Genomic DNA, 26,865 nt, shown 5'->3' with positions numbered 1-26,865 from the left:
GTTATTGTATTCAAAGTGACAAACCCCACTCATTTCTTTTAGAATCATATTGGAGGAGAAATTAAAAACATTTTCATCAACAACATTTTGGAGTCAAAGCATTACTCCAGAGAGTCATTTTAGTTCTTAAGGGGGTTGTAATCCTGATCTCCTACCCATCAAACTACAGGCAGCTTTGCTGTGACTGCTGCTTTGGGTACTTGGGACCTGGGAGCCAGATATACAAAACTGCCACATATGGGCTCTTTATCAGATCTTTAAAATGTTTCTGAGTGGATTTTTTTTTATTTCTTCCACATGAGCTGAGATCAGAAAGGGTGAGCTTCAAAGATTGTCATTGTTGATACAACATTTATACCAGTGTCATGTGCATCTAAAAATGTAGGAAGTGTACAGCTCAGGATAGATTTGTGAATCTACACAAATCAGAGAGAGCACAGTTTTACCATTTTTACCCCCTTTTTCAGCTTTTGAAAGGCTAAAAATAAGCGAATAAATATAAAAAATATTTTGTATGCTTAAATACAAAATTTCATAATTTATAGAAGTTTTTATAATATATATTTTATTATCACATATGTACAACAGGCTGACTTTCAGGAATAGCCTTAAAAAGCATAAGCAACAGAGTAGTTCATCTGTGACTTTTATAATGGGCCATAAATGTTTCAGAAGAATGGTCTGGCGAGGGACTTCTTGACTCATATTTTGTTCTGCAGGCTCTGAAAACAAAGAATGTGCATGTATTTAACAATAAACTATACAGCTTTTGGTTTGAACTTTGGCTTAATTGAGATCAGTGGCAAAATTCTCCTCTTTTTATGATGAACACTGTGGTAGAAAGTAATCCCCTTTGTTGTTATTAATGCATTGTTCTTTCTACCGTTTTCTGTATTCTTTAAATCTGAATTTTCTTTACATGCTGATATTCCTGTAACTGCAAACCTCAAGAGAAAGCCTCTGTTCCCATATATCCTTGACTTTCCTTTTGCATTTTTCTACAATTCTTCTTTGATCTGCCTCGGAATTTAATAATGAAATTTGACTCAATATCCCTCCCACTATATATAGCTCCTGCTACATCATGTTCTGTTACCTATCATCTGACAGTGTAATTCTTGAAATCTAGCCATTTAATTTGGTCCAAGAAAATGTATCATTTAGGAAAAGGCCATGTTCATTTAACTAAGTGAATGCACATTTCTGTTTTCTTACCAAGCATTGGTGTATGGGCAGTTTCTCATATGGGGGAGAGGGAGGGAAGGAGAGAGGGGGGAAAAGGAAAGGATGGCAGGGACAGTGGGTGTTGTTTACAGACTCCTATGAGCAAAAATGGCATTTGGCAAGAATATTAGTTACAATAGCAGCATTCATAATTTAGGTTCTAAATATGTTATAATGCAGAATATTCTCATTTCCTTTTTGCATTACCCCTGCCTGCTATGGGGCTAAGAACATAGTCTCACAGAATTTTTGAATTCAGATTTCACCTTCCCCTGCCATGGGACAGGAAATGAAACCTCCCAAAGCCTGGGATCTCTGCATGAATGGAGGGCATTGTAGATACATATCGTATTTCACTCTTCCCTGCTGACACCCACAATGTCAGTTCTTTCCATCACTGGGGCATGCTGGACTGTTTTTAAAGACAATCATAATGTCCACCTTTTAACTAAGTCAAAACATTTTATTTTCTGTTTTTTCAATTTCCTAGAACCAGTGATTAATACCCCTATCAAATTACCTGATCTTTAGGAGAGTCAACAGGACTATTCCTAGGATAAGAGCTATGCAGGAGGAGTAAGCAATAATGTAGACAGTTTCACCTAAAAATAAAAACAGAAAACAGAAATGGAAAATTTGCTATTTTAGTAATAAGAATCAGATTTGAGATCTGTATTGGAAATAATACATATGTGAGCTAAATTAGCTATCAATTTTGACAAAAGTAATTAAAAGGAGGGAAAAGACCTACATGTATGTCAGTGGTAGGAATAACTCTACCTTTGCCATTTCATCCAATGTAATTTTCAGACTTCTTTTAGTAAATACCACCTCCAATAGCACTTCATATATATAGCAGTACCTTTCACTCTGCTACAGGGGAACAGCTTGTTACTATGATTTTTATTTTGGAATATTCTCCCTATTGATTTTAAAATGTTAATTTTATTCTGTGTATCAGAGCAGACTTGGCTCTCACTTATCAACTAGACTTATTTTTCTTTTTCACATATTACTGCAATTACAGTGTGGAGCAATACTCCACCTAGAATCAAATTAACGTAAAATGGGATCTAACAGTGTTTTTCTTGGCCCCATTCCCATGGAGTTTCCTTTTTCTATTAGATTTCTCACCAAAAAGTCATTAAGGTGGCTTATGTGCTAAAAATTCCAACTGTTGAAAAACCGGGAGCTGTTACAATTTTTATTTTCCAAAGGAGGAGTAACTGTTTTTCCCCTGATGTATTGAATCCATTGGTTTTGATCATGTATCTGAAGGAAACATTTCAGTTGAGAGTGCAATATAAGCCCTGGACACAGGACGGAAGAGGTGTGACAAGTGGCCACAAATCCAGAGCCACAAGCATAAAACATGAGACCTTTCTGTGACTTCCCTGTTGCCCTGATTCTGTTGTTGTTGTACAATCAGATAAGTTTTGTTTATTAAGGGATTCAAATGCAGAGGGCCCTAGCTGCTCCTGAGCTTCTCTGTCTTACATAGCCAGTGAAACATTCACTAAGGAAAGGATGGATCTCTGGACTCATCACTGAGCCACTTATCTGGGCTGTGAGAAGGCCATCTTCTGGTCTCTGAGTAAGTTATCAGCTATTAAATGTTCCATGTCTTATGCATGTGCACTCACAAACTCTAAATGAGACATTTCTGTGTACACTGCATACATGCAGCAGGTGTAGCATATCATATAATACAAGCACAAGTGGTGTGGATGTTGGAGCACCTCTGGGAAGAGAGAGTGAATATGTTTTTCACAGCAATGAAAGCAAGGAGCTGAGCAGGGTGTTGGACCTGCCTGGCCTTCATTGTAAGATGGTGCTCACTTTTTCTCAAAAAACTACCCCGAGTTCAAGTTTTCCAATGTAAGAAAATGAAAGCAGTGAGTGAGCCACCACAGTTTTCACAAATGGAATGAACATTCCATTTATTCCAGTACCCTACTGGAAGATACTTAATATGGTGAATTTTTGAAGAAAGAGAGGTGAGGTCTATCTTAGAAAAGGACTTCTAATGATGTATATTGAAAACTACATCACCAGTTGGCCCAGCTCTCAAGTTACAGCATTTATTTAATATGATGGGTTGTAGCAAAAGAGTAATTCGTAGGCCCTTTTTTCAGTTTCTGAGTCTGAATTGTGCATGCAGCTATTTTTGAAAACTTTTCACAAGTGTAGGAGCAGTTGTAGGGGCAACAGTTTCTTACTTTTTTGAAGTGGAAAGTGACTTTCACACATATTTTAGGCAAACAGAAACTTTTAAAGTATGTCACCACAAAAATTATTATATCTAACAGATTATATATTGTACAGTCATGGACGCTTATAAATGGGCTAATAAATTTTCAACAGAACACTGTGATCTTTTTCTTATTAAATTTGTAAAAAGTGCTTCATTTCAATCAAACAAAACACTGAAGTGAATTTTTTTCTATTTTTTTGACAAAAGCTGAAAAAATGCTACATTTTTGATAAATTGCTGGATTCAGTTGTATCAGGAACAAAGAGGGATTTTGGTGAATCTTACTCTATTGTGGATCTACCTGCTTAGGTATAGCTAGTGCATATTCATTGAACAGATTAATCCCAGCCTCTGCTGAGAGGTTTCTTGGCTACCTGCAGCTTGTCACGGGCTTTTTTCTACATTTATAAAACTGTCAGACTGACAATGTTTGATACCTTACTCATTAAAGTCACTGGAGATGAACTAATCTCAGTTCCCACAGCAGCTGGTATACTTACAGATAAGCCCTGCCAATTACTTGTTTATCAAAATACTCTACCCCTCTATAGGAAATATATGATAACACTACAATTTAAGACAAAATTTCAACAGTTTTGGATCAAGTCCAATTTTATTGTATCTCACAAGAATAGGGTAAGTGTTCTGTATTTCTAGCTTCCTCTTCCATAAACCCACAACTTAGCCTCAAAGCTCCATGGTGATGAAAATAAATCTTTGTCTTCCCACATGAATAATTTTTCAAACTAAAGTGCAAGAAGCAATCTTTTAAATTATCTGGATCTGTAAATCATTGATATCATTTGCATAGAATAAAGCCAAAACCAGGCTGAAGATGCATAATTAGGTAGGCATATTAGAAGCTTAGAGAAATTTTATTTGATTTATAACTTTTTGATATTGTTTCCAAAATGAGATCAAATTCAAGCTTACAGGAAAAGTTTCATTAACTTATATGGTTCTGACTCTGCCTACATCACATCTTTTTAAGAGAGTTGTATCAGCTCAAAGATGACTCTGTTGGCCTGTTCCCTCCTGAGAATGTGAATGTGTTTAAATCCAGTCCAGATTTTTACAAAATCCTGGTATCGCATTTTTTCCACCAAACATGGAATAATAATTTTTCAACTTCCATGGTTCTATTTATTTACAGATATATTCAAATATATGTATATATGCTTAGATTTATTACTTATTGTGAAAGACTCCTTCTATTAAAGCAATTTTATCCAATGGAGTGATTTGCAATGCTGCTAAGTAGAATAGAGAAATCTAACTGGTTTTTTGAACAGTAAGCTATATTTTAAAGTATAAGCCTAAGAAAAAGCTGAAGACATTAGCTGACAACTGAGTTTCTTCTGAGCATGTTCATCTGTAGATGGCCATTCATTTCACCTGGTGAAATTCATTCTGAGATTTTAATGTAGACACATCAGCAGATTTTATCTTGTGGTTTTCGAGCAGAAAATAGCTAAGAAGCAAATATCTTCAAAAGTCTTTACACACGTGAAAGGCCATATTTGACAACTTAGCAGTCTTGCCTCTGTGACCTGAATTCTTCTTGAGATTTGATTTCATTAAAGATAAATATTTTGTGAAGATGATAACCCCTTTGCAGCCTGAGAAATGCACATTTATTAGCATATGAATCTAGGACACTGAGTTAGATTTTTGGCAGTGGGATTTATGAAATAATTTGCAGTATGGTTTTCACCATCAGGCAGATATCCTGAATCAAATTCTTCTTGACTTTGCTTCCTATGAGACTTTTATGGCTTAAAGTTCCCATCTCATGTACATGCCAGCTACAATAGAAAGAATATTTTATTGTACAGTTTAGGCTGGTCAGCATTCTTTTTATTTTTCTAAAACCATCTAAAGTTATTTTAAGACTTCAAGGAAAGGTTTTTGTAAAGTATTCAGACTTCAATGTGAATAAAATTAACTGGGTGCAGGCTGCTTCTTGCAAATATTTAACTGAATCTCTGAGTGAAATGTAAAATGCATTTTACCCACTGAAGAGGTCTGCAGTTAGAACTAGTCACAGGGGTGCAATATCTCACATTTTGCATTTTCTCACTTAGTGCAGTATTTCTTGTATTATGACTTGCATAATTTAACCACTAGAGTCGTGTTCCAGCTAGGGATTCAGTCTCCCTCTGTAACTGGCAAGGAGAAAATACTTTCATCAAATGCATCTTAATCCATTTTTATATCCTTTTTATCCCCTATCCAGGTTGCCCACTTCAGCAACAGTTGAAGGATGGAGAGGTTAGAAGTCACTGCATTTTCTACTGCATGCAGAGATTGAATTATTTTTTTCACAGCTAAAAGTGTTTTGTAGGAACAGTTCTGGGAACTAATTTGTAGTATTAGTCTGGAGAATTGTAATCTGCCCTGCACAAGATAGAACAGGTCATTCTCATTAGAGGTGATATTTGTGCACTAAGCTCTTTAGAGTTCTCACTCTGTAATTGGGCCCCTCAAAAAGAAATATAAAATAATATTATTTCACTAATGAAAACATTTGCATATTAATTCATATTCATATTAATTCAACATTTCATATTAATTCAATATCCTTTAACTTTATGTTGCTTAAGTTCTTACTCTAAATGCATGGAAATAAAAGCAGGTGCAGCTCTTAAGCCCATGGGATACTGTGTGCCCTTCTGTTGTGTAAGAAGGTAGAGTCTGATGGAGTGTAACAGAGGCCCCTTCTCAGACCACTTACTGTGGCTTCTAATTTTGTTGTTGTAACTACTACAGAAAGTCAAGAGAGATAGAAGTAGGTGTGACATCAAAGATAATAATTTATATTACACATTATGACTACTACTCTCTAATGACTGTACAGAGAGTCAGGCTCTGGCAGGCTTAATAGCTTAATTTTCCCCAATTATAATGCAGTGATTGTGAGACATCTATTTCAAAACCATTTGTCAGAGTAATTGGTTTAGTCTGATTAACTTTATTTTGTGGATATATAAGCTAAGCCAAACAGGTAGGGGGATTTCCAGACCAAATGAAGGAGCAACAGGTCGAGCCCATTTGCCTGAACCCACCCAAGGAGAGCAGCGCTGTGGAAATCATGGAGTGACTTGCTCAAACTCACCATTAATTGCAGAAGAATGGAGCTGTGCTCCGGAAATCTTTTCCCCTGGCATTTCTGTATTTACCCGGTGAAAACCATTCTTCTGAATAGAAATTTGACCTGGATATTGGAAAGAAAATATCCATTTCAAATAATAAGTTAAAATAATATTATAAGTGAATATTGTTTGACATTTTGCATCCACTTTTGCTGGATTGGTCTGTGTCTCACAAACGGGATGGGACCTTGACTGGTTGTAGACTTAGGATTTATTATCTGTCTGTATCATACAAACAAAAAGCAGGAGACATAGGGAAATAACATCTATGAAAATCTAGATTAGAGACAAGATGGCAGCTTATGCAAAGCCTTTTTCTACATATTTTTTGAACTAATAGAGTAAAAGAAAAAGTGTAAAGTCATTATATTTTAGCTAATAAGAAAAGGACTTATATGGGTTTAATATTAACAAAAGGACTTCTATGAACTTCAAACAATATGCAATAATTCATCATTTAAGATTGAAACTTTTTCTATCTTTGCAAAGCATATATCTAGGACTTTTCACATCTTGAACTATCAATAAGTTTTTGTTCTTTCTTGTTCTTTATGATAAATATAAATGTATTTATTTGGTTTTTAACTTCCTAGCTTCTCATGAGAAGGTTTTGAAATTTCCTAGCTTTTCTTAGCTTTATGCTTGCTTTCTGGGGCTTTTTTGTACTTAAAGTCTTTTACTTTTTTATGTTCCTACAACAGCCACATAATTTATAAAGGAAGCTATTTAAAAATATTGTTTACTGATATTTGATGAGCAAATTGAAGGAGTGCATAATAGTTTTTCCTTCCACCTCAGTTTTTCTTATGGACGACAAGCATGCTTTGAAAATATTCTCTGCCACAAAAGAGTTTAAATTCTCTTTTCATATAAACTGTTTTAAAAATAGGCCCATCAAAAGAATTTGGTCCACCAAACCAATACAGAAATGGTGAGAAAGGGGTAGCAGTCTGAAGTAATTTCCACAAGGCAGAGTTTATTCTCCAGCTGCGTTGCTAGACCTCAACAAATTTTTTTCAGAAAGGTCTGTCCTCTCAGTGGGCATAGTTTAATGAATATATCTGAAAACACATATCTTCTGTTTAAATGAAAAATAAGAGGTTTACCTAAGTAGTATAGTTTATAGAGTAGAAGGCTAAACCATCTGCTCACTCACATGAACAGCAAGCTGAGAAATTTTTGTAATATAGGAAAGGCACATATTTGCAGCATGGAACAGTGTCCAAATAACAATGGACTAAACCTACCTGTAATATGGGTTTTCTTCTGTGAGATCTAAAGGTACAACTGAGACTCAAAATATTTTGGAAATCTAAATTTTTTCTTTCCCTCACTGACATTTTTTCTTATTCCTGTTGAGACACTGATCTTACATTGGCAATGATCTACAATGTGCTTCTGCTTCACACTGCAGTAGTCAGTCACAATTCTTGCCTTTTACTGAGTCTGCAGCAAATGCAGTCCTGCGAGCACAGCCTCGAGAGCAAACACTTGTAGCAAAGGCTGTGCCATGCAAGGGTAGGAAGATGAGTTGGTGTGAACACCACTTGTGGGCCTGTCCACACCAGTTCTAGAGACAAAGACCCCCTTCTCAAACCCTATTTACCTATTCAGAAATATTTCAGAGTTAAAGATCACTGCCATTGTAAGAGTGAAAGTCAGCCAAAGATCACCATCAGGCCAGAGGAATAAGTAGCACATGGAGTTGGGTGGGCACTGTAGAGTAGTCACTCCACATCTCTGTACTGCCACACAGAGAATGGCATTAAAAACATGCTTTATAAGAAAACCCATAATCATCACCATCATTAGTTTAGCTGCATTACAACTAGACATCTAGGAAAAAAAAAAAAACAAACCAAGAATAACAATAAGCTGGAAGTGGTCTGTAGAGTACTGTTCTGAAGAGACCGTTCTTCAGTCCCAGTTAGATTAGGGGAGTTTCAATCACAAAAACCCTCAAACCATTTTATTCTGAGACTGCTTCAGGGAATGGCAAAAGTTCGTCAGCAATTATTTGATTATTCAGACATGAGGATCATTCTTTTGCTTAGTAGGTTAAGAAATAGCTAACACAATGATGTGTTCACTCATTTGGATTGTTAAATTCAGCCCTAAAGCAAGCAAGTAAATAACATTAATCAGCAAAATCACTGCTAGAAGTCTCACATCTAAGTGTGTTACATTATCACTTTTCCAGGGGAGTTGTTATAACATTTTTAATATTTTCTCTGAGTCTGCATTTGAGTAATGATTTACTAAACTAAGAGCAATGTTTCAGCAACTTGATTTTAATTTTTGGGTAGCCTTTGAATGACATGAGAAATAATGACAACTTTATCAGTGGTACCGTTTTGGTTTCTAGAACTAAAAGAGTAGCTACTTCATTCAAAGAAATGCATGCATGCAATCCATGTATGTTTTCAAAATACTGTCCATCAGGTAAAACTATGAAAGAACCATTTCTTTTCAATGAAATCTTCAGGTATTGCTACTTCTCCCAAGTTAGTTTAAGAATATATATAATTTTGGAGTATACATGTAGAAGACAGCTGGTATAGGGCATGATGCACTAGAGAGTAATATATTCTAAAAAGATTTATATTGCAAAATAGTTGGTGTGATAAGTCAGAGATTTAAGGAGAAGAGAATATTTGGTCTTTGATCTGGTTGATGGACCAGATGTTTGTATGCAGCTGGAGCAATGCAGAGGCTGCAGATGAACCTTCAGGTTCAGTTTATACTGCAGGAGACCAGGAACCAGCCTATGATAGAGAACCACCCTGTGATGTGACCCATAACAAAAGTGGGGACAAAGAGGAAGTCTGCTTTAAAGGCACTTTGCAGATTCAGACTAAAATATTAATATTTGCTCCCATATTGCCATTTATTGAATTAACAAATCTCTAAACCAAAGGCTTGGCAAGCACATGTATATTTAACAAAAATATTTAGCTAATTAAGCACATGAAAGTCATTACTGGATCTGAGAAAGTACCTATAGTTCACCTCAATTACACCCAGTGTTTTTACTGAAGACCAAATCCTAAAGCCTGCTTCAAACAATTGAAGCTATTTTCTGCAGAATGAATTCTGTTGCTAAATATGTGTAAGGTTTATTAATATTCAGACTCCAAGGAGAAAAGGAAAAAACCCCAAATGCTACTTTGTATTATTCGTAAAAACAGTGTGTCAAAGTGCAACATTAAGCCAAGAACAGGATGACTTTGGACTTTTCTAATCTGCATATTAATATAGACTCTAGAAATTATTTCTTTATTTCAGAAAATTCAAGTAATGAGAAATGTAGTCAATTTCATTGGTTTACTACTATTATAATTTTTCCCCATTCCAGAGGAAGAGAACTCTATGTCCAATTTTTGTTTTGTTTTGTGTTTTAAAAAACCCACAGCTATAGATCTTGCTGAAACTAGTAGTAGCAATGATATAGCAAAGATTTGATGTAAATTAGGATCTTAGTTCTCTTTAAAACTAATTATTCTGTAAAGCTGTAAGTGTTACTCACGTAAGTCACTGAAGCAGGATTTGCTGTGCAGCATGTGATGGAAGAGCTCACACAAAGGCTGCTCCATAGGAGGCAGATTTTGGCAGGTACACTCCATGTGCAGCATCGTGCCCCAGTTGCTGACATAGGCTGCTTTGCAATCAGCGTTGGCAGAACAAGGCATGTCATCCTTGAGTAAAGTTTCAAGACAAGCTTCATCATTATAACATTTTTTTGTCACATGTCTCCAACACTTTGACTGAAAAGTTGTGTATTTTTTCCTGGTAGGAAAAAAAAAAAAAAGAAAAACAAAAGAAGTGTACAATGACACTTTAGCAAATCTGATTTCATAAACATAAAAATCACAATATTCAGTGATAGCTGTCATAAATTCTGCTCTGATTTTGAGAAAAAGCAACTGCACTTCTAATCAGTATCTGTTTCCCAGAGTTCAGAAACAACAATGAGAATTCCAATAGTCTCGGATACTCAGAGAAGAAATGTGAATACAGGAATTAGACCAGCCATCACAATTAAACCACACCAGGTGCTGTTCTAGGGGATCTGCTTTTGAGCAGTGTGAAGGAAGAATAAACATTCAACTTATTTTGCATTAAATAATCTACATCCAATGTCAGCCCCTTGGCCCCCAAATGCTAACACAGTACGAAATGTCAAAGACTCAGGAAAAAGTACAGTGAATTTAAAGATAAATTGATAGCAGAGATAAATTACATGAAGAAAAAATGTGTTACCCAGTTCAATAATCTCAAATTATTTCCATTTATTTGCTGTTAGGATGGAATAAAATGGGCCTTTAATGCACTGTATATGACAATAGAAAATATCCATTATAATTAACTAAAAGATATGTAGGCAATAATTAAAATATATCTTGTTAAATTTTAGGGGATAATAAATGTAAAGTCTAGTATATTTTACATTAAGTTATTAAAATATTCTTCCTTAATCATATAGATTGCTTATTAATTTGCTGTTTATATTGTGTAGTAGCCACAAGCATGTCACATGGAAAAGCATGGACAGTTGCAATACTGGCTAGAAAATGTTTGTAAATATTTTCATTCCACAAGCAAAGGTTTCAAAGCAGATGCCACCTCTGTTCTAATGGAATTATTTTCAATCACGTCCTGATTTATGGATGTGACTAGCCATAATTCACAGACTAATTTTGCTAATTATATGCATTTATTGTCAGTGCCAGGAAACATTAATGTTCCCAAAATGATGGGGAATTCAACTATAATGACATTACATGTCTATACATGTACAGACATACATTTATAGCCCTGACATCAATCTGAATAATCTGCACAAAACCAAAATCATCTCTTGTCCGCCTGATTTATTGACCAAAGGTTAATTTGAGCACAACTTTGAGGTAAAATTCAACTCTAATCTACAAGGTGACTACACTGAAAAACAAAGTGGGCCAATTGACCGTCCATAAAAGGAGGCAATTAAGTTGAACTACAAATATGGGTACTCCTGTTGTATGTTTTAAAAAAAAAAGAAACTTTGAAAAGGCATTATCCTTCATGAATTTGGTGGTCAGTGCATGTTTCAGGCCAGATTTTTGAAAGCTTTTTGCGAGTATCCTTGAGAGGAAGAGAATAAGATAGAAGTTTTTTGAACAGGCCAAGCTGGTTGCATGGCTGTTGGGTACAAAGGGTCAGACTCTGCCCTCAAAAGGTAATTGCTTTTACCAAACAAACTTTGTCTGGTCTGCTGCACAACTTGGGCAAATTGCTGGAGGGCAAAGGTGCAGACAGGCAGGTGTTATCTGAAGAGAGTGGTAATGAAAATATGCAATAGCACAGTTTGTCCAGCAGAAGTGGTGTTAAGTGTCATGATACAGGCAGAAGAAAAACCCACATTAGATTCTAAACCTTTCTGAAAATTAATCACTTCAGTTTACTCATGGGATTACTTCTGGAATTACCACAGTCGATCCAAACATCTGTGAAGATGTCACAGCAGATACAGTGCAGAAAATAATTCTGTTTTACCTGGGATATACAGAGTATAATAAAATTTTTTTGACAAAATCATTATTAAAAAGCACCTTAGTGGGCAAGATACTTCTGCTCACCTGCACAATTCATTCTCTTCACACATGTGGATTACATTCAGACATGATGGGGGTGGAACTACTGTAACTGCACAGGGCTTGCCATGGAGAAGTTCTTTGGCTCTGTGGCAGGATTCATCATGCTGGATACAGTCACAAAATATCATCATTTGGGCAACTTCAAAAGGCATGTTTCGATAGAAGAACCTTATGGCTGCTTGACATCCTTCCACATTGCACTTCTTATTTACTGAGCAAACTTTAAGGTACAGGGACAACTGTTTGTTACACACTTCATCTTCAACACAGTCCCTGTTCACATCCAAACAGCTCCTGTTTGTTGTGTATGCTAAAACAAATGACAGTTTTTAAAATAAAATCTCAAGAAAATTTTTCTCAAGTGATGACTGGTAGGTATCCTGTCTACAACATTTCCTGTAAATCAAGCTCGAATCCCAAAACTCTGATTCAGTTCTTCCTTCTTTCTTGCTTCTTTTAAGCCTATTGAGTAACTGCATACTTCTTTCTTGCACTGCTTGCACAGCTTGCACTGCTCACAAGCAGTGAAACAGCTGAAATCTTCTATGTGTAGTCTTATACTAGGCTAAGTAATAAGTACTGAAGAGAATATAAATGGCATTTTTGTGCTTCTAACATCAGTTTAGGTATTTTGAGACCATGAAATAAACCTTCCAAAGATATCTAGAAAGTTCTAGACCCTAAAATGCTTATGGGATAAGATTTGCCTCTGTAAATCTGACAGAATCATGATAGTTACATGATTTATATTTACATTACTTGATTGCTACCTGTTACATTTTTGGGTTCTTCTCTACCCAGTACCTTAACTAAAGATATGTTGGATCTATTAACTCTCTGCTCATCCATTTGAATGAAAAGTATTAATTTGAATCTGAAGGTACGTTGTACACTGTCTGAAAATGGAGCTAAAATTATTTACTAGGATTCATAAGTAAATTCAGACTTACCTTTCTTGGAGAGAGTAGATAAACCCCATTGTAATTTTGTTTCCATACTAATATTGTCTAGAAGAAAAAGATACAGGTACAAGCATAAATTATAAATAATATCTTAACTTTTTAATTTTAAAGTATTGGCTGTCTTGCTGGCATAGTGCCAGGAGTAAAAATAAGAATAAAACAAATTCATTTCACCAAATAGAACCCACTAACAAATTCTAAACCCGCTATTACAAATATTCATAAGTTTTGGGGTAAAAGCACAGTTTATCAAAGGCTGCTTCTAACATTTTTTAAATAATTATAGATCCTATGAATTCAAGAAGTTTTTTAGAGCTTCTCAGTGTATTATAAAGTCAGATTTCTTGTGAATAAATAAAAGCTAGGGGCCTTAATGTGTTTATCAGTTTCCAAGTTCAACTAACTGCTTTGTATGACCTAAAGTCAAGGCTGGGAGAAAATTCTTGCTATTAGAAAACTATTTTTGTTCATCTTGCACTGTTTCTAGTTATAGTGAAAAACTAAAACTAGCTGATTTAGATCAGGTTGTATCAAATAAACATATTGAAGAACAACAGTATTCGCACTCAGGCTACCATTTTTTTATCAGATATTTTATCTGATATTCAGTTTATTCAGATATTCAGTTTATTTATAGATAAACTTCCTAAAATGATCTTATTTCCAATGTTGAATTGCAAATGGGCAAGAAAACCTTTTTCATAGACTGGATACTACTGCTATGTACAAAAACATTCAGACTGCTGGAAGAGCACTAACCTGTGTCAGTGACCAAATTTTTCTCACCATCAACATCAGCATTATAGTCATCATCACTGCCATCATTTTCACTAGCTCCTGAGGCTTGGCTCTCCTGCGAGTATTGTAAACAAGGGTTGTTAAATATTCCCTTCCAGATTTTAATGCATCTCGTCTGAAGTGGCTCTGAGCACGTGCACTTCCCCAGAACTGTTTTCCTCAGTTCTTTCCAGGCTGACAAACACTTTGCAGGCACTGGGAAGCTGCAGGTGTCTGCAGCTGCCTGGCATGCCCGCTGGAAGCTCCTGTGCGCGGCAGAGCAGCGATGCTCCTCCCGGCAGCGCCGCTTCGCAACACTGCAGTCGCTCTCCAGTTCCTCAGAGCGCCTTTGGTCTTCAGGGTTTCTGTGTTGCCTAATACTCATTTCGGTGTCCGACCTTGAGAGAGACTCCAAATAGTCTGCAGAAATAGATACAGAGTTATAAATTGAATGGATGATGGGTCATCATCTCAGCACAAAAACTCAGGAAAAGGATACTTGTCTTAATGCATTACAATGAGTGAAACAGCCCTAGTTTCATTCTGAGCTGTGTGTCAACACATAATAATTCCAGAGTCTTACAAACTAATGAATCTGTGTGCTGTTAGCTGTATAGTACAGTCCACTCTAACAGTTCAGCTGCAAAACAGCAGTAAAAAATCCTCACTAAAATTACTGCATAAAGAGTTTAACTTCACATAATTTTAACCACCTACAGTTTAGACATGTCATGGATTATCATCTTAAGCAAATGCATCATTTTTAAAGAGAGAATGACAATTCCAGAAGATGGTTGATTCATTACCTAAAATAGCAATTTAATTAGACAGGGAGAATTACACCTCAAAGTGCCTAGCAACACCATATGCTATCCTTTGTAGGTAAACTCAACACTACTGTAAGTCCATACAAACTTGTTTCTATAGCAGTGAAAAATGTAATCTCAATTGGCAAAAAAAATATAACAATACACCATTTTGCTAGAAGCAAAAGCAACTGTGACATCAACATTAGGTTTCAGGTATCCATCCTTCTTGTCTGAGGCAAGGAGTTTGGGGCAGATCAGGATGTTATTATTCCCTCTTCAGTAAGGCCATATAGTCTAGTACTATATGAATGTCTAGTCTAGTACTATGATGAATGCTGTGTGATGCCAGTAGGGTGTGATGGATCAGTGCCAGGAATCACTTTGAAACTCACTTTGCCGACTCTCATTCACTGGCTAATTTTATCTCTCTTGTGTCAGCTTTGCTAATCATTATGCCAGGAGACTTTGGACCAGAAGCTGTAACTTCTTCGTGTACTAAGCTATTCTAAATTACAGAGATAAAATTTCTGCAGGGATAAGAGTTCTCAGAAAAATACAAATAAATTGAGTGGAGCTCAGCCCATTGATTACAATAAAATTTTTAAAAGATGCACTCTATATATTATGTACAGCTTTATGCATGTGGTCACTATGTTGGTTTCACACATCCAGTAGCCTCTCCAAGATGTAATGAAGGTCCTCCTGCAACACAATGGGACACAACTACACCCCTGTGCATCCCCATTCACTCATCCTCCCATTCAGAATTTACTGAATGTGTCTATATACACAACCTAGATCCAGTGGCTCTCAAATTTCCCTGGGCTTTGAGTAAGCCTCAACAGACATTATGTATCCTTTCTTGCTTTCCAGTGGATTAAACAGGAGTTTTAGAAGCCATTTGAATTTCACATATGCATTTTATTGCTTTTGTTCATGGCATTTCTTTCATATGCATGCTGGAGCATGAATATCACAGAAAAGACAAGAGTAATTTTTTGTGGAGCATTTATCAGACTTGAGAATATGCAAAGAAAGTTGATCCACTTAAAATGGTGGTTACAAAATTACTGGGTTTGGTCTTCATAATTACAACTTTATATTTAGTTACCTTTATTAATGCCGCACTGTTTCCCAAGCAAAGTTGTGATGCTACAGGTATCGTCTGTAGTGCAGACACAGTTTCTAAATTCTGGGTATTTGTCAGCCAGGACCTGGATTATTTTATTACATCCAACAGTGTCTTCTGCCTTGCATCTATTACCTAGAACTCATCATTAAAATTATAATTTCATTAATGTTTATGAATGCTTAAGGGATATGGTTACATAAAACAATTCAATTGAAGAACAAAAATAATATGCTTTGCCAAGAGAAGACAGTTTGTCATATTTTACAAATTTTAAATAATATTCAAAGTAATATAATAAAGCCATGGATATATATTGACTTCTTTTATTTGATCTAATCTATTGCCAGAAAATCTGCTCTCATTTATAAAGAACATAAAACCTTAAACTCACACCTTTTATTTTAGGCAGGTAAACACTGAGACAAAACTAAAAAGGTGCATAGGAGTGGAAGGGGCACAGCCTGAACTGAGACACTTATCTTGTTCCTGTGTAGTAGAAATGAGGTGCCTGGTACAGGGACAGGAACACACAGTGCAGGCTTGAGGCATAACCTGTGATGGAGTGAGAGACAGGACACAGAAGGCAGACCCAGCCCCATTATAATGGTGATGAGAACCCCAGGCTGTGGAGATGCTTGCTCTGGGTCAGATTCTCTCTCACACGTGAGGATGGTGCAAGCCTACAAATGCCCTTTGGATATTCCCTTGAACCTCTACCCCACAGAACAACTTCACTGCCTAAGTTTAAGAATGACAACAAATTTAAAGTAGCCCAAGAATAGTCTGATTGTTAGGATTTTTAGAATAAAAATAAGGGAGAAGTTAACATTAAAAAATCAATGTGCAGAAACTTCAAGCCCAGTTTCAAGTCTGTTTGCGTGTGCACTTGGACTCAATGGTAAAGACACTGACACAGAATGTCAGGTCATCTTTTCCACATATGTGTGGTGAAAATAAAGAGTGTGTACTAGTTTGTGGTACAAAGGTAAATCAATCAACCCTCTACTTTATTACCTAAAAGCTTTTCAAAATTATTATTATTATTATGATGATAGTGGGATTGAGTGCATCCTCAGCAAATTTGCTGATGACACCAAGCTGTGTGGTGCAGTTGGCACTTTGGAGGGAAGGGATGCCCCTGGAGGGACCCTGACAGGCTTGAGAAGTGGGCCAATGCAAACCTTATGATCAATGAAGCAAAGTGCAAGGTCCTGCACCTGGGTCATGGCAATCCCAGACACACCTGCAGTTTGGGCAGAGAAGGGATTGAGAGCAGCCCTGCAGAATAAGATTTGGGTGCAAAGGTTGATGAAAAACCCATCATGAGCTGACAGTGAGTGCTCAGTCAAAGCCAAGTGTGCCCTGGGCTGCATCAAAAGCAGTGTGGCCAGCAGGTGAAAGGAGGTGATTCTACACCTCTACTCTGCTCTCATGAGAGCCCACCTGGAGTGCTGCATCCAGCTCTGGTGTCCCCAGCATAAGAAGGACATAGAACTGCAGGAGCAAGTCCAGACAATGGCCAGGAAGTTGATAATAGGACTGGAGCTCTTCCCCTACAAGGACAGTCTGAGAAAGTTGGGGCTGTACAGTCTGGAGAAGAGAAGGTTGTGTGGAGACCTCACCACAACCTTCAGCATCTGAAGGGGCCTAAGGGAAGCCAGAGAGGGACTCTGTCAGGAACGGTAGTGACAGAACAAGGACTAATGGGTACAAACTGAAAGAATAGAAATTTAGGTTAGATTTTAGGAAGAAATTTTTTACTGTGAGGATGATGAGACATCAGAAGAGGTTGCCCAGGGAGGCTGTAAATGTCCCACCCCTGGCAATGCTCAAAGCCAGGTTGATAAGGCCTTGAGCAACCTGGTCTAGTGGGAGGTGTCCCTGCCCATGGCACGGGAGACTGGGACTAGATGATCTCTAAAGTACCTTCCAACCCTTAACAGTGTATGAATATATGATTTATTATTGCTTAAGAAAGTTACACATTACTTAAGAATGTTACATATGAAGCAGTTTAATTTAATTTAGATAAGTTTTATTTTGTGAAAGCCATAATCTACCTTGTCAAAACAGGTATGTAGGTCCCCAAACCAGTTCATTTCCTCTCATTTCCTCATAGATATTAAATGTCTGACAATACGTAAGAGAAGCAGTATGTAGCTTACAAGATCCAGCCAGGTCACCGGGCAGCATGAGGATTGGTTTCAGTCTACTGAGCACACAGGCTGATGTCTCTGCCCTGCCAGTGGTGCTGCCTGGTTCCTGCCTTGCTGCTTCTCCACAGGTGTGGAGCAGCAAAGACTCTGTACTCAGTAAAACTGCAAAGTGTCAAGAAGTCCTGTGTCACCAGTGCCATGGGCATGTTTTGACGTGATTTTAAAATCACTTATATGTGGTTGACACAAATAGCAGTGGAAAGCAGTAAAGGCAAAGCTCTGCAAGACGAAACTGCATTTTTCCAGTGCCTAAAGTAATGAGAATCAGCTATTCCTGACTTCACATGCCTGTCCTGATCCCCTTCTAAGAAGGGTTTGGGGGATATATCAAATAATACACTACTAGTGCGGAATGTCACAGGCCAGCAAGAGCTGCAGGTCCCAACCTCTGCTCCCACTCCACCTCTTGCATCAGCAAAGATGGTGATGGTGGCTGGGATTGCCTGTATCTCTTCAACCCCATCTTCAACTTTCCTTCTGCTTTTTCAGAAGTAGATCATGACCCCTGACCCTTAGCCCTCACAGTTCCAGAAGTCAAGGAACTCAGGAGATTTATCAAAGGTCACAGACATAGGATACTCCCTGACCATAAAAATAGGATGGAAAGGATGTGGTGACATGGCCCATGAAGATGAGTGTGTGGATATTCTACTCTGTACTTTATCAAATAAGTAAGGGATAATAAAATCATTTCAGGAAAACATATTGCAGTAGAAAGAGAGCAATAAAGATCAGGAGGGACTTGTGTAAAAATTAGCTTATTCACAAAATTTATGACTGTCTTTTTCAAGGTCCAGAGTAGACTTCAAGGGTGAAGGTGAGTAGGACTAGAAGAATAAACCCCCATACCCCAGTATATTTTGTGCAGCACCCCATCCTCACTCAGCTCACCTGTCTTCATGACACTGACCAGTCATGGCCAGGAGTGGGGAGCTTGTTCAGTGGCCCCCTGCGCTGTGATCTCACTGTGCTGAGTCAGCACCTGACGGCTGGGGCTGGGGCAGAGGTTGTGGGGCTACCAACATGCAAAGGGCACAGACAGAATCAGGAAGCACATCAGATTTATGGGGCTCCCTTGCATGACTTCTTGAAAACTGTATAGAAATAAGCTATTATCAGTGTTGCTGTGTTTGTACATGGTATTGATTCCACTGTGACAAACAGCAGAAAATATTTTATTACTGGTTTTCAATTATTGTTGCTTTACCAGGGATTAATTCTAGGTAATATATTTTATCTTATACATATGCTTCTAAGGCATTTACCAAAAAAAGTGCTCTCTCAACCTAATGTTTGGCAGCCATTATTCATAATTTGATTTGTTTATAGGTACATAATTCATGTACACAGGGCCACAGATAGAAGCATGACAGAGTAGAAGCTGGCACTCCCAGAGTGGTAATCTCTGCTTTTGCTTAATTAGCAAAAGTCATCTCAGTGGGAATTGAATTTGAAGACTGTGGTGTGAAGTTTTCTTCTCTAGCACTGGTGAGACCACAGTTTGGATAGATCGCCAGAGATCCCGCCAACCTCAATGAGTCTTTTATTGTGAGAAAAGTAAACTCATCTAGATCTAATGCAAAATGTGATTCCTTAAAATTTAAGTGATCTGAGTTGTTTTTTTCTTTTGAAAACCTTTTCTGTTTCCCATTCATAAAAGTTAAGAAAATTAATACTTATGGTTAAATAAGAGTTCAGAAAAGTCTTTTTTTTACACTGAAATAACACTAGGAAAACAAACAAATAAACAATCCTACAAACAAACCATAAAAGCCCAAACCTAAAAGTCTTCATTCTGCAGTGCTGAAAATATTTTGATCTTTTCAAAAAGAAAAGATCTTATTTCATCAAAATTTAATATTTCTATCTTTTCTATCCTGACGTAGAAGCTGATTCATGGACATTTTCACACTCTGTTTTTTTCTTTCCACCATATTTTGGCCACAGAGGCGAAAGAAGGATTGGACCCTGAAGATTATAAACTGAGACTCTGGAAATGTTGCTGGAGTAGAGGGGAAGCAGTGATAGAAATTTTGACAGGAAAAGGAGTGACTTAGGCAGTAGTTTGGAGAGTGTTCCCAGACCTGCACTGAAGAGCAAAAGATGGAGGTCTTGATAATGTACACATTTAATTTTGAGGTTACAGTCTGACAGACTAAGTTACTGAACTTGTACCCCAAATGAGTTTAATTATAATTTGTAGTTAGGTTTTGCATAAAGAAGCTAACAAAACAAATATTTACCCCATTGTCTATTGCCTCCAAGTAACATATTTGTGCTCAAAGGATATTTTCCATTCCTACAGCTCATCCATGAAGTTTATAGACCTGCACATGACAGACAGTTTAATGTTATTCTTACTAATGATGCTGCTGGTAGGTTTTCTATCACTGTTTCTGTGGGCTGTCTGAGAGGTACCATCAGCTGTCTGACTGGATTTACATGCTCTGGGATCATGGTACCTAATAAGCACATTTAGTATAATTTGTCCTAGACCTGACACAATTTCCGAGTGCTCTGCAATGCTGGAAAGTCCTTGCCAAAAGCTATTATCCTAAGGAAACCTACAGATGCAAATCCAAACAAGCAATCACAAGAATAATTATTTCTGGAAGGTTTCTCTGGCCCAGTTACAAATATCATTAATATCAGTGAATAAGTACATAGGACAATAAGAGAGACAAATGTCATATTATGGGACAATGTTGTACATCCAAAGGGGGGCCAGAGAAGCAATCATGCTGGCCCACTTCATCTGGCTGCAGGGTATCAAGATTAACAGGCTACTGCACAAATATATATCTTTGTGGTAAGTAGTCCTGGTGCTAATGTGTTCATTAATCATGTGAGGGAAACAAATTCACCTTGTTCTCTTTTGATTCTAGAGAGCTCATCTTTAGGGCACTTGAGCCAGAAAGTACTGCATATTCCAATATTTTGTTTTTTCTAAACAGCAGCCATATCTTTTGAAACTGTTTCACGTCACAATAGAACATGGGCTGAAACTCAGCTGCTTTGGGAACTGTTGTAACTGTTATATTATCATGTATTTTTCATTTACTTCATCTGTTCTTAAAAGTATTCAGCCATCCTATGCAAAGTAGATAAGTGTCTGGAAAAGAAGACACTAAGAAAGAGCCCTAAGAGAATTTTCTACTCTAATTATTTTAAATATTGTCTTGTGACTTGGGACATTTGGGACATCAAATTCATGCAACTGATCAGACAGACAGAGGCATTCATTCAGGTAGCTCACAATACAGGTGAATGTTTTATCTGTTTCTTATTCTAGTACAAGAATTAAAAATTGCTCTAAGTAACTACTACATTATTTTGGCTATCATGTTAGATTATAGAACCATAGAATGGTTTAGATTGGAAGGGACCTTCAAGCCCTCTGCCATTGGCAGGGACATCTTCCACTAGACCAGGTTCCTCAAAGCCCCATCCAACCTAGCCTTGAACACTGCCAGGGAGGGGGCAGCTCAATTCCTCCAAATTGTGTAAAACAAAGTTGGAACTTCTTTTCTAGTTGCATGCAGGCTTTATTTAACAGGATCCCACAAGAGCCAATTTCTGCTGAATTCAGACTTCTTGAGTTGATTCAGGCTCTTTGTTCATAGTTCAGAAATTTCATTTGTCACTTTCTTGAAGAGACAGTGTGACTGTTACTAAAAGTAACATTGGCCATTGTAAAGGATTTCAGAACCTCTTTTGCCATAATTTTTCTCTTTGAAATCTCACTGACTTAATTAGTTACAACAATATTGTAATAAACTATGAATATGCAACCATACAGCAACTCAAAATTAATCTGTGTACAACATACAGAATTACCTGAAATATTGCAGGCCTCTTCAACTGCATTCCAGACACTTTCACATCTGCTTCCAGCATCAACACATTGCTCTCTCAAGTGCAGACAGTCAGTAGTCTGGACAGTAGATATACATGTGAAGTAAATGAACAACACTGTAAAAACAGAATATAATGACTATTTAAAGCAGTAGATACTGTACTGACCCTTTTCCTTTAAACATCGATTTAAAATATATAATTTACTATAGTTTTTCTATAGATTCAAATTTGCTATCAAATTAAATTTTAGCAGAACAAAGCTTTTCCTCTATTTTGCAACAGGAAAATTAAATTTATATGTTCAAAGTTTCAGTGGGGCATATTTTGCATGGGTTTTACCCCAGTATTATAACAGCAACCATAGCTATATATTAAATCAGTTCATGGATATATAGAAATTGCTGTAGTTCTGAGATCCATAATAAATTACAGAAAGGAAAACAGTTTAAAATTCAGAGGAAACAGCATTTTATTCACATGAAATCTCACCAAGCTAGACTGTTTAGGAGTTCCTATGAATAGAGTGCGTGAAAGAGATTCAAAAACTACACAACTGATAGACAATAAATGTGATTTTATTTTATAAATACAGTACTCTTCACCCTCTTTAGTTTTACTTCACACATGCATAATTTCTTAAAAGTAACCCCCACATGTATGTCTTTATCTGCTTTCCTGAGTGCATTGAGCCTGTTAATTACATAAAAAATTCTGGAGGTTCCAAGGCAAAGAATTTTAAAGCAGCACTGCCTGTGACTTATCAGTAGAAAATTAAATTGCCTTATTAAGAAAGGATAAATCAGCTGGATTTTATCTCTTTAATTAATATTCCCATGGTAAGACAACCTCTAATTTGTAATCATGTGTCTTTATTTTCTATAAAATTAAGTTTCACTCACTGATTTCAGGCCTTATCAAACTACCTGCTGAACACCTGATGTGTTTTCTTTAGTCGTTGAAGAACACAGCATCTCTCTGGCAAAATACATTTTTTTTTGCCCCCCTGATGTTCAGGTAAATTCATGTGGAATTTGAGTGATTTCCAGCATTGTTTAATCCCTTAAACATAATTTGCAAGATGCATGACATATTGCTTCAGGATTTGTTCAGACTCTATCCAAAGAAATTAAATTTTTCCAATGATACATTTTAGAATAAGAAATTTTATATCAAATGCCCCACTTGATAACCTCAGAGAACCACTACTGTTTAGAGGTGATGCCATCCCTTCTGGAAATTATTTGCCAGTGATATAATAATGCTGCTGTACGGAACACTTTTCGGATGCATGTCGATAAATAGGAAGCAACATTTAATACTTTATAATTGACATGTGCAACAGCATCTAGTGTGCCTATGAGACAACAAAGAGGCCACATGTGCTTATTATAGCTGGTGCTAATCCTTCTTCAATTGTGCATATTCCTGGCAGTTCTCAGATCTATGCAGGACTGATGGTGATTTTCAGCCTGAAACACTCCTAGGCTGTGTTTGTTCATCAGCCTTGAAGACTTTGATAGGATCAGCTCCTCTTGACCTTGAGGTATGTGCTGCTGGCTCTATCCATAGGGACAATTATGGCTTATTATGACAACATTTTAGTTCTAGGACTGTCTCCAAAGGTCATTACACAATATTTATTCAGATGACAGAAAAAAGTGTTGCCAAATATCTTACAGGGCAAAATGACTGCATATATAAAACAATACAAAATTATAAACTCACAGATTTATTAAGAAAAGGTATTTTGCTGGAATAAAAAAAACATTTTGCTGGATAAAAAAAAATATCTCTTAGGTTCTTACACAACAGAAGATTTACTCATCTGACTAGGATTCACAGCACAAAGTCTCTGTGCTCTCTTCCTCATATTCAGACAATTTTCAAAGACCAGTGGCTGAGACAGTCAAAACAGGACTGATTGCACAGCCTTCCTGCTACTTTTTAGGGAGTATTTCACACTGCTGCTAATTTTGAACCTACCTGAAACCTGGCCCCAAAATAGGAGATGATGTTTTTGCAAAATAAAGAGGTGAGTAGCATAATCTATGATTTAAAGCACTTCAGCCAAAGAAAGGGCTTCTTTACCTCTAATGACATATTATGGATGGGTCTTTGATTCCTCAGCAGTAGAGAGGGGGTACATTGCCAGAAACCTACATGAAACAAACTGTCCTATAAGATTTAGGAGTCCAGGGCACTGTAGCTTATGCAATTCCTTAAACTGACAGTTATTACTTTAGTTGCTCACTTTACTTATGTACTCTAGTGTTTGGAATTCTAAGTGATTCTGCATAGAAGAGTTCAGGGCATCTAAGAATTAGCTTGTAGCTAAAACTTTTAGAGGGATCCATATTGACAAAACATACATTTAAATTTCTACAGATGTCTGTATTTTTATGCAAAGGCCTATTGATTCACTGGGTAGGTGTAAAATTCTCTCTTCTCGGTAGAATTTGGTGCCTAAAGTTAAAAGGAGGGAGAAAAAGGAACATTTTAGCACCTTCATTTTGCAGATTGGGAACTGAGGAATGGAGGAATTACATATTCCAATTCTGCAATCCCTAAACAATGTAAATAAGCAATAATGAATATTGGGAAACCAGGCTGTAGGTTCTATCCAATGGCAAGAGAAGTGGGATAATAAGCTCTGAAGGCAAAATGGCAAACTACAGCTGAATATATTTTGAATATAGTTGAGAAGTGATAAAAGATAACTTTATTTTAACAAAACTTGGGGGAGAACTACCTAAGGAATACTTTTAACACAGAAATATAAGTTTAGAGTAGTGGGGTGTTAAAGAGAGAAGCAGCATGTATACACTATATAGTGAGGAGAAAAGGAGAATAACAAAAATCAAAACATACTTGTCTCATCATATTCTCCTGTACCAAATCTTTCTGTAGCAGCTTTGTTGATTTGCCCCTTTTCTCCACTCAAACCCAAAGGAAGTGTCAGCAGCCCAGCGCTCCCCAGCCAGCAAACAAGCGGCTGTTCATTCAGACCCGGCGTCCCAGCCGGGCTGTCCCCGCCGGTGCCTCCTTCCCGCCGCCCTGCCCCAGCCCTGCCGCGGGGCGCTCCCGGGGCTGCCCCCGCCGTGGGGCCGAGCCCGCGCCGCGAACCCCCGGGCCCCGCGCCCGCCTGGAGCCCCCGGGAGAAGGAGCCCCCGGGAGAAGGAGCCGTGCGAAGGGAGGGAGGGAGGGAGGGAGGAGGGCGGCCGGGGGCGCGGGGCGAGAAGCGGAGCTGCCCGGAGCTGCCCGCCCGCCGCACTTACCGGGGCCGAGGAGCGCGGCCATGGCGGCGCGGGCGCTGCCGCTGCTGCTCGGCGGGGCCGCGGGGGCCGGAGCGGGGCCGCGGGGGCCGGAGCGGGGCCGCGGGGGCCGGAGCGGGGCCGCGGGGGCCGGAGCGGGGCCGCGGGGGCCGGAGCGGGGCCGCGGGGGCCAGAGCGGGGCCGCCCCTTCAGCACCGGCCAGGGGACAGCGCCCGCCGGCCCCGCCCGCCCGCTCCGTGCGCGGCACAGCCGGGGCAGCGCTGCCTCTGCCTCTGCCTCTGCCTCTGCCTCTGCCTCTGCCTCTGCCTCTGCCTCTGCCTCTGCCTCTGCCTCTGCCTCTGCCTCTGCCTCTGCCTCTGCCTCTGCCCACCTCCTGCGGCCAGGGCAGGGAATGAAGCTTCCCACCCCCGGGAGCGGCCTTGGCTGCCACTGTCACACCCTCTGCTTACATTTCGTCTCCGGACTGCGTCCAGATGAGAAGCATGAGTTCTTCGGCATCTTCCACGGGATCTGGCACTCCCTCCCCTCTTAGTTCTCATTTGATCTCCAGAGAAACTAACAGAGCAGGACTTTGGCTGCTGCCTATAAGCTTCTTGGAAAACGCCTGTTGCTATGCGCTATCACCTTCTGTAAGCGCTTTTCAACACATTTTAGAAGTGAATTTGTTTGTTTTCATCTCAGATGTGGAATGCAATCTTTATCAGTTAAGGAGAGAGAAGACCTTTGGAATATGTTGGACGGCAGACCAGAGGAACAAATAATTATTCTATAGTCTAGTCCCAGACTGGACTATGAGTGTAATCTCAGGCGTTTCACTAAAATACCTCAAAATCCAGTTTGCCATACAAGTCAGCAGCTGACTTGGTACTTAACAATGAAGCAGTCAGCCATAAAGGATGCGATCATGCACCTGCTGGCTTCAGTGTGTGCTCTTTGCTTTTGCAGTGGAAAGAGGAGGAAGCAACAGATCCCTACTGATTTCTCCATGCTACTCATGAATCTTGTTTTCACAAATTTTTAACTGTATTTAGTCCTTAAGTGCCTAAACAAAAAGATGTAATAAAATTTCCAGCTTATCTATCAGAGGGACAGATATAGTGGTTGAAATCCTGTCCCCACTGACAAAGAAAAACTTGATCCAAGTCCAGATTTCTGTTATTTTTCTTAGCTCAGGAAAAATCGATCTTGCATGTAATTTCTCTTTTTTTTTCTTTTACACAGATTTTCAGCTAGTTTTTTAAACTGCATTATTTTTGTAAACTCTTAATGACAAAATTACTAAATATTTGTTTGTGGGCTTTTTTAATTGTTCAATAAATAATATATTACTTCACCCAATAGATCCAACAGCCAAAGAAAAACATAATTGTCAAGTAGAAAGAGCAGCCTTAGAGATTAATATAAGTTTAGCTGTGAGACAAATTCTAGGTTGGAAAGCTAAATTAGCCTTTGCCTTGAGCCGTTGCAATATGCAGCAGTAGGTTACGATATGTCATAGAGTGAAGGCTGACTTAAAGTAATGTTTGGTGTATTCTCCATCGTATAAAACGTTCTCCAGGTTAATAACACATAC

The 26,865-nt window shown here is 38.1% G+C and overlaps 1 protein-coding gene across 1 annotated transcript; it reads right to left on the bottom strand.

Moving 5' to 3' along the window:
• Positions 1-518: 518 nt before the first annotated feature.
• GFRAL (GDNF family receptor alpha like) lies at positions 519-25,345 on the bottom strand. The gene is made up of 10 exons (XM_068183673.1): positions 25,296-25,345; positions 22,000-22,134; positions 15,926-16,078; positions 13,988-14,425; positions 13,217-13,273; positions 12,249-12,576; positions 10,157-10,416; positions 6,594-6,692; positions 1,745-1,826; positions 519-722 (listed from the first exon to the last, which is right to left on the bottom strand). Exons 1-10 carry the CDS (start codon positions 25,315-25,317, stop codon positions 635-637), a joined length of 1,662 nt encoding a protein of 553 aa, XP_068039774.1. The 5' UTR covers positions 25,318-25,345; the 3' UTR covers positions 519-634.
• Between the last annotated feature and the right edge of the window lie 1,520 nt (positions 25,346-26,865).

Source organism: Anomalospiza imberbis, chromosome 3 (genome assembly GCF_031753505.1).
Source record: "Anomalospiza imberbis isolate Cuckoo-Finch-1a 21T00152 chromosome 3, ASM3175350v1, whole genome shotgun sequence".
Taxonomy (NCBI): domain Eukaryota; kingdom Metazoa; phylum Chordata; class Aves; order Passeriformes; family Viduidae; genus Anomalospiza; species Anomalospiza imberbis.
The sequence above is the reverse complement of the archived record's forward strand: the minus strand, read 5'-3'. Positions and strand labels throughout refer to the sequence as shown.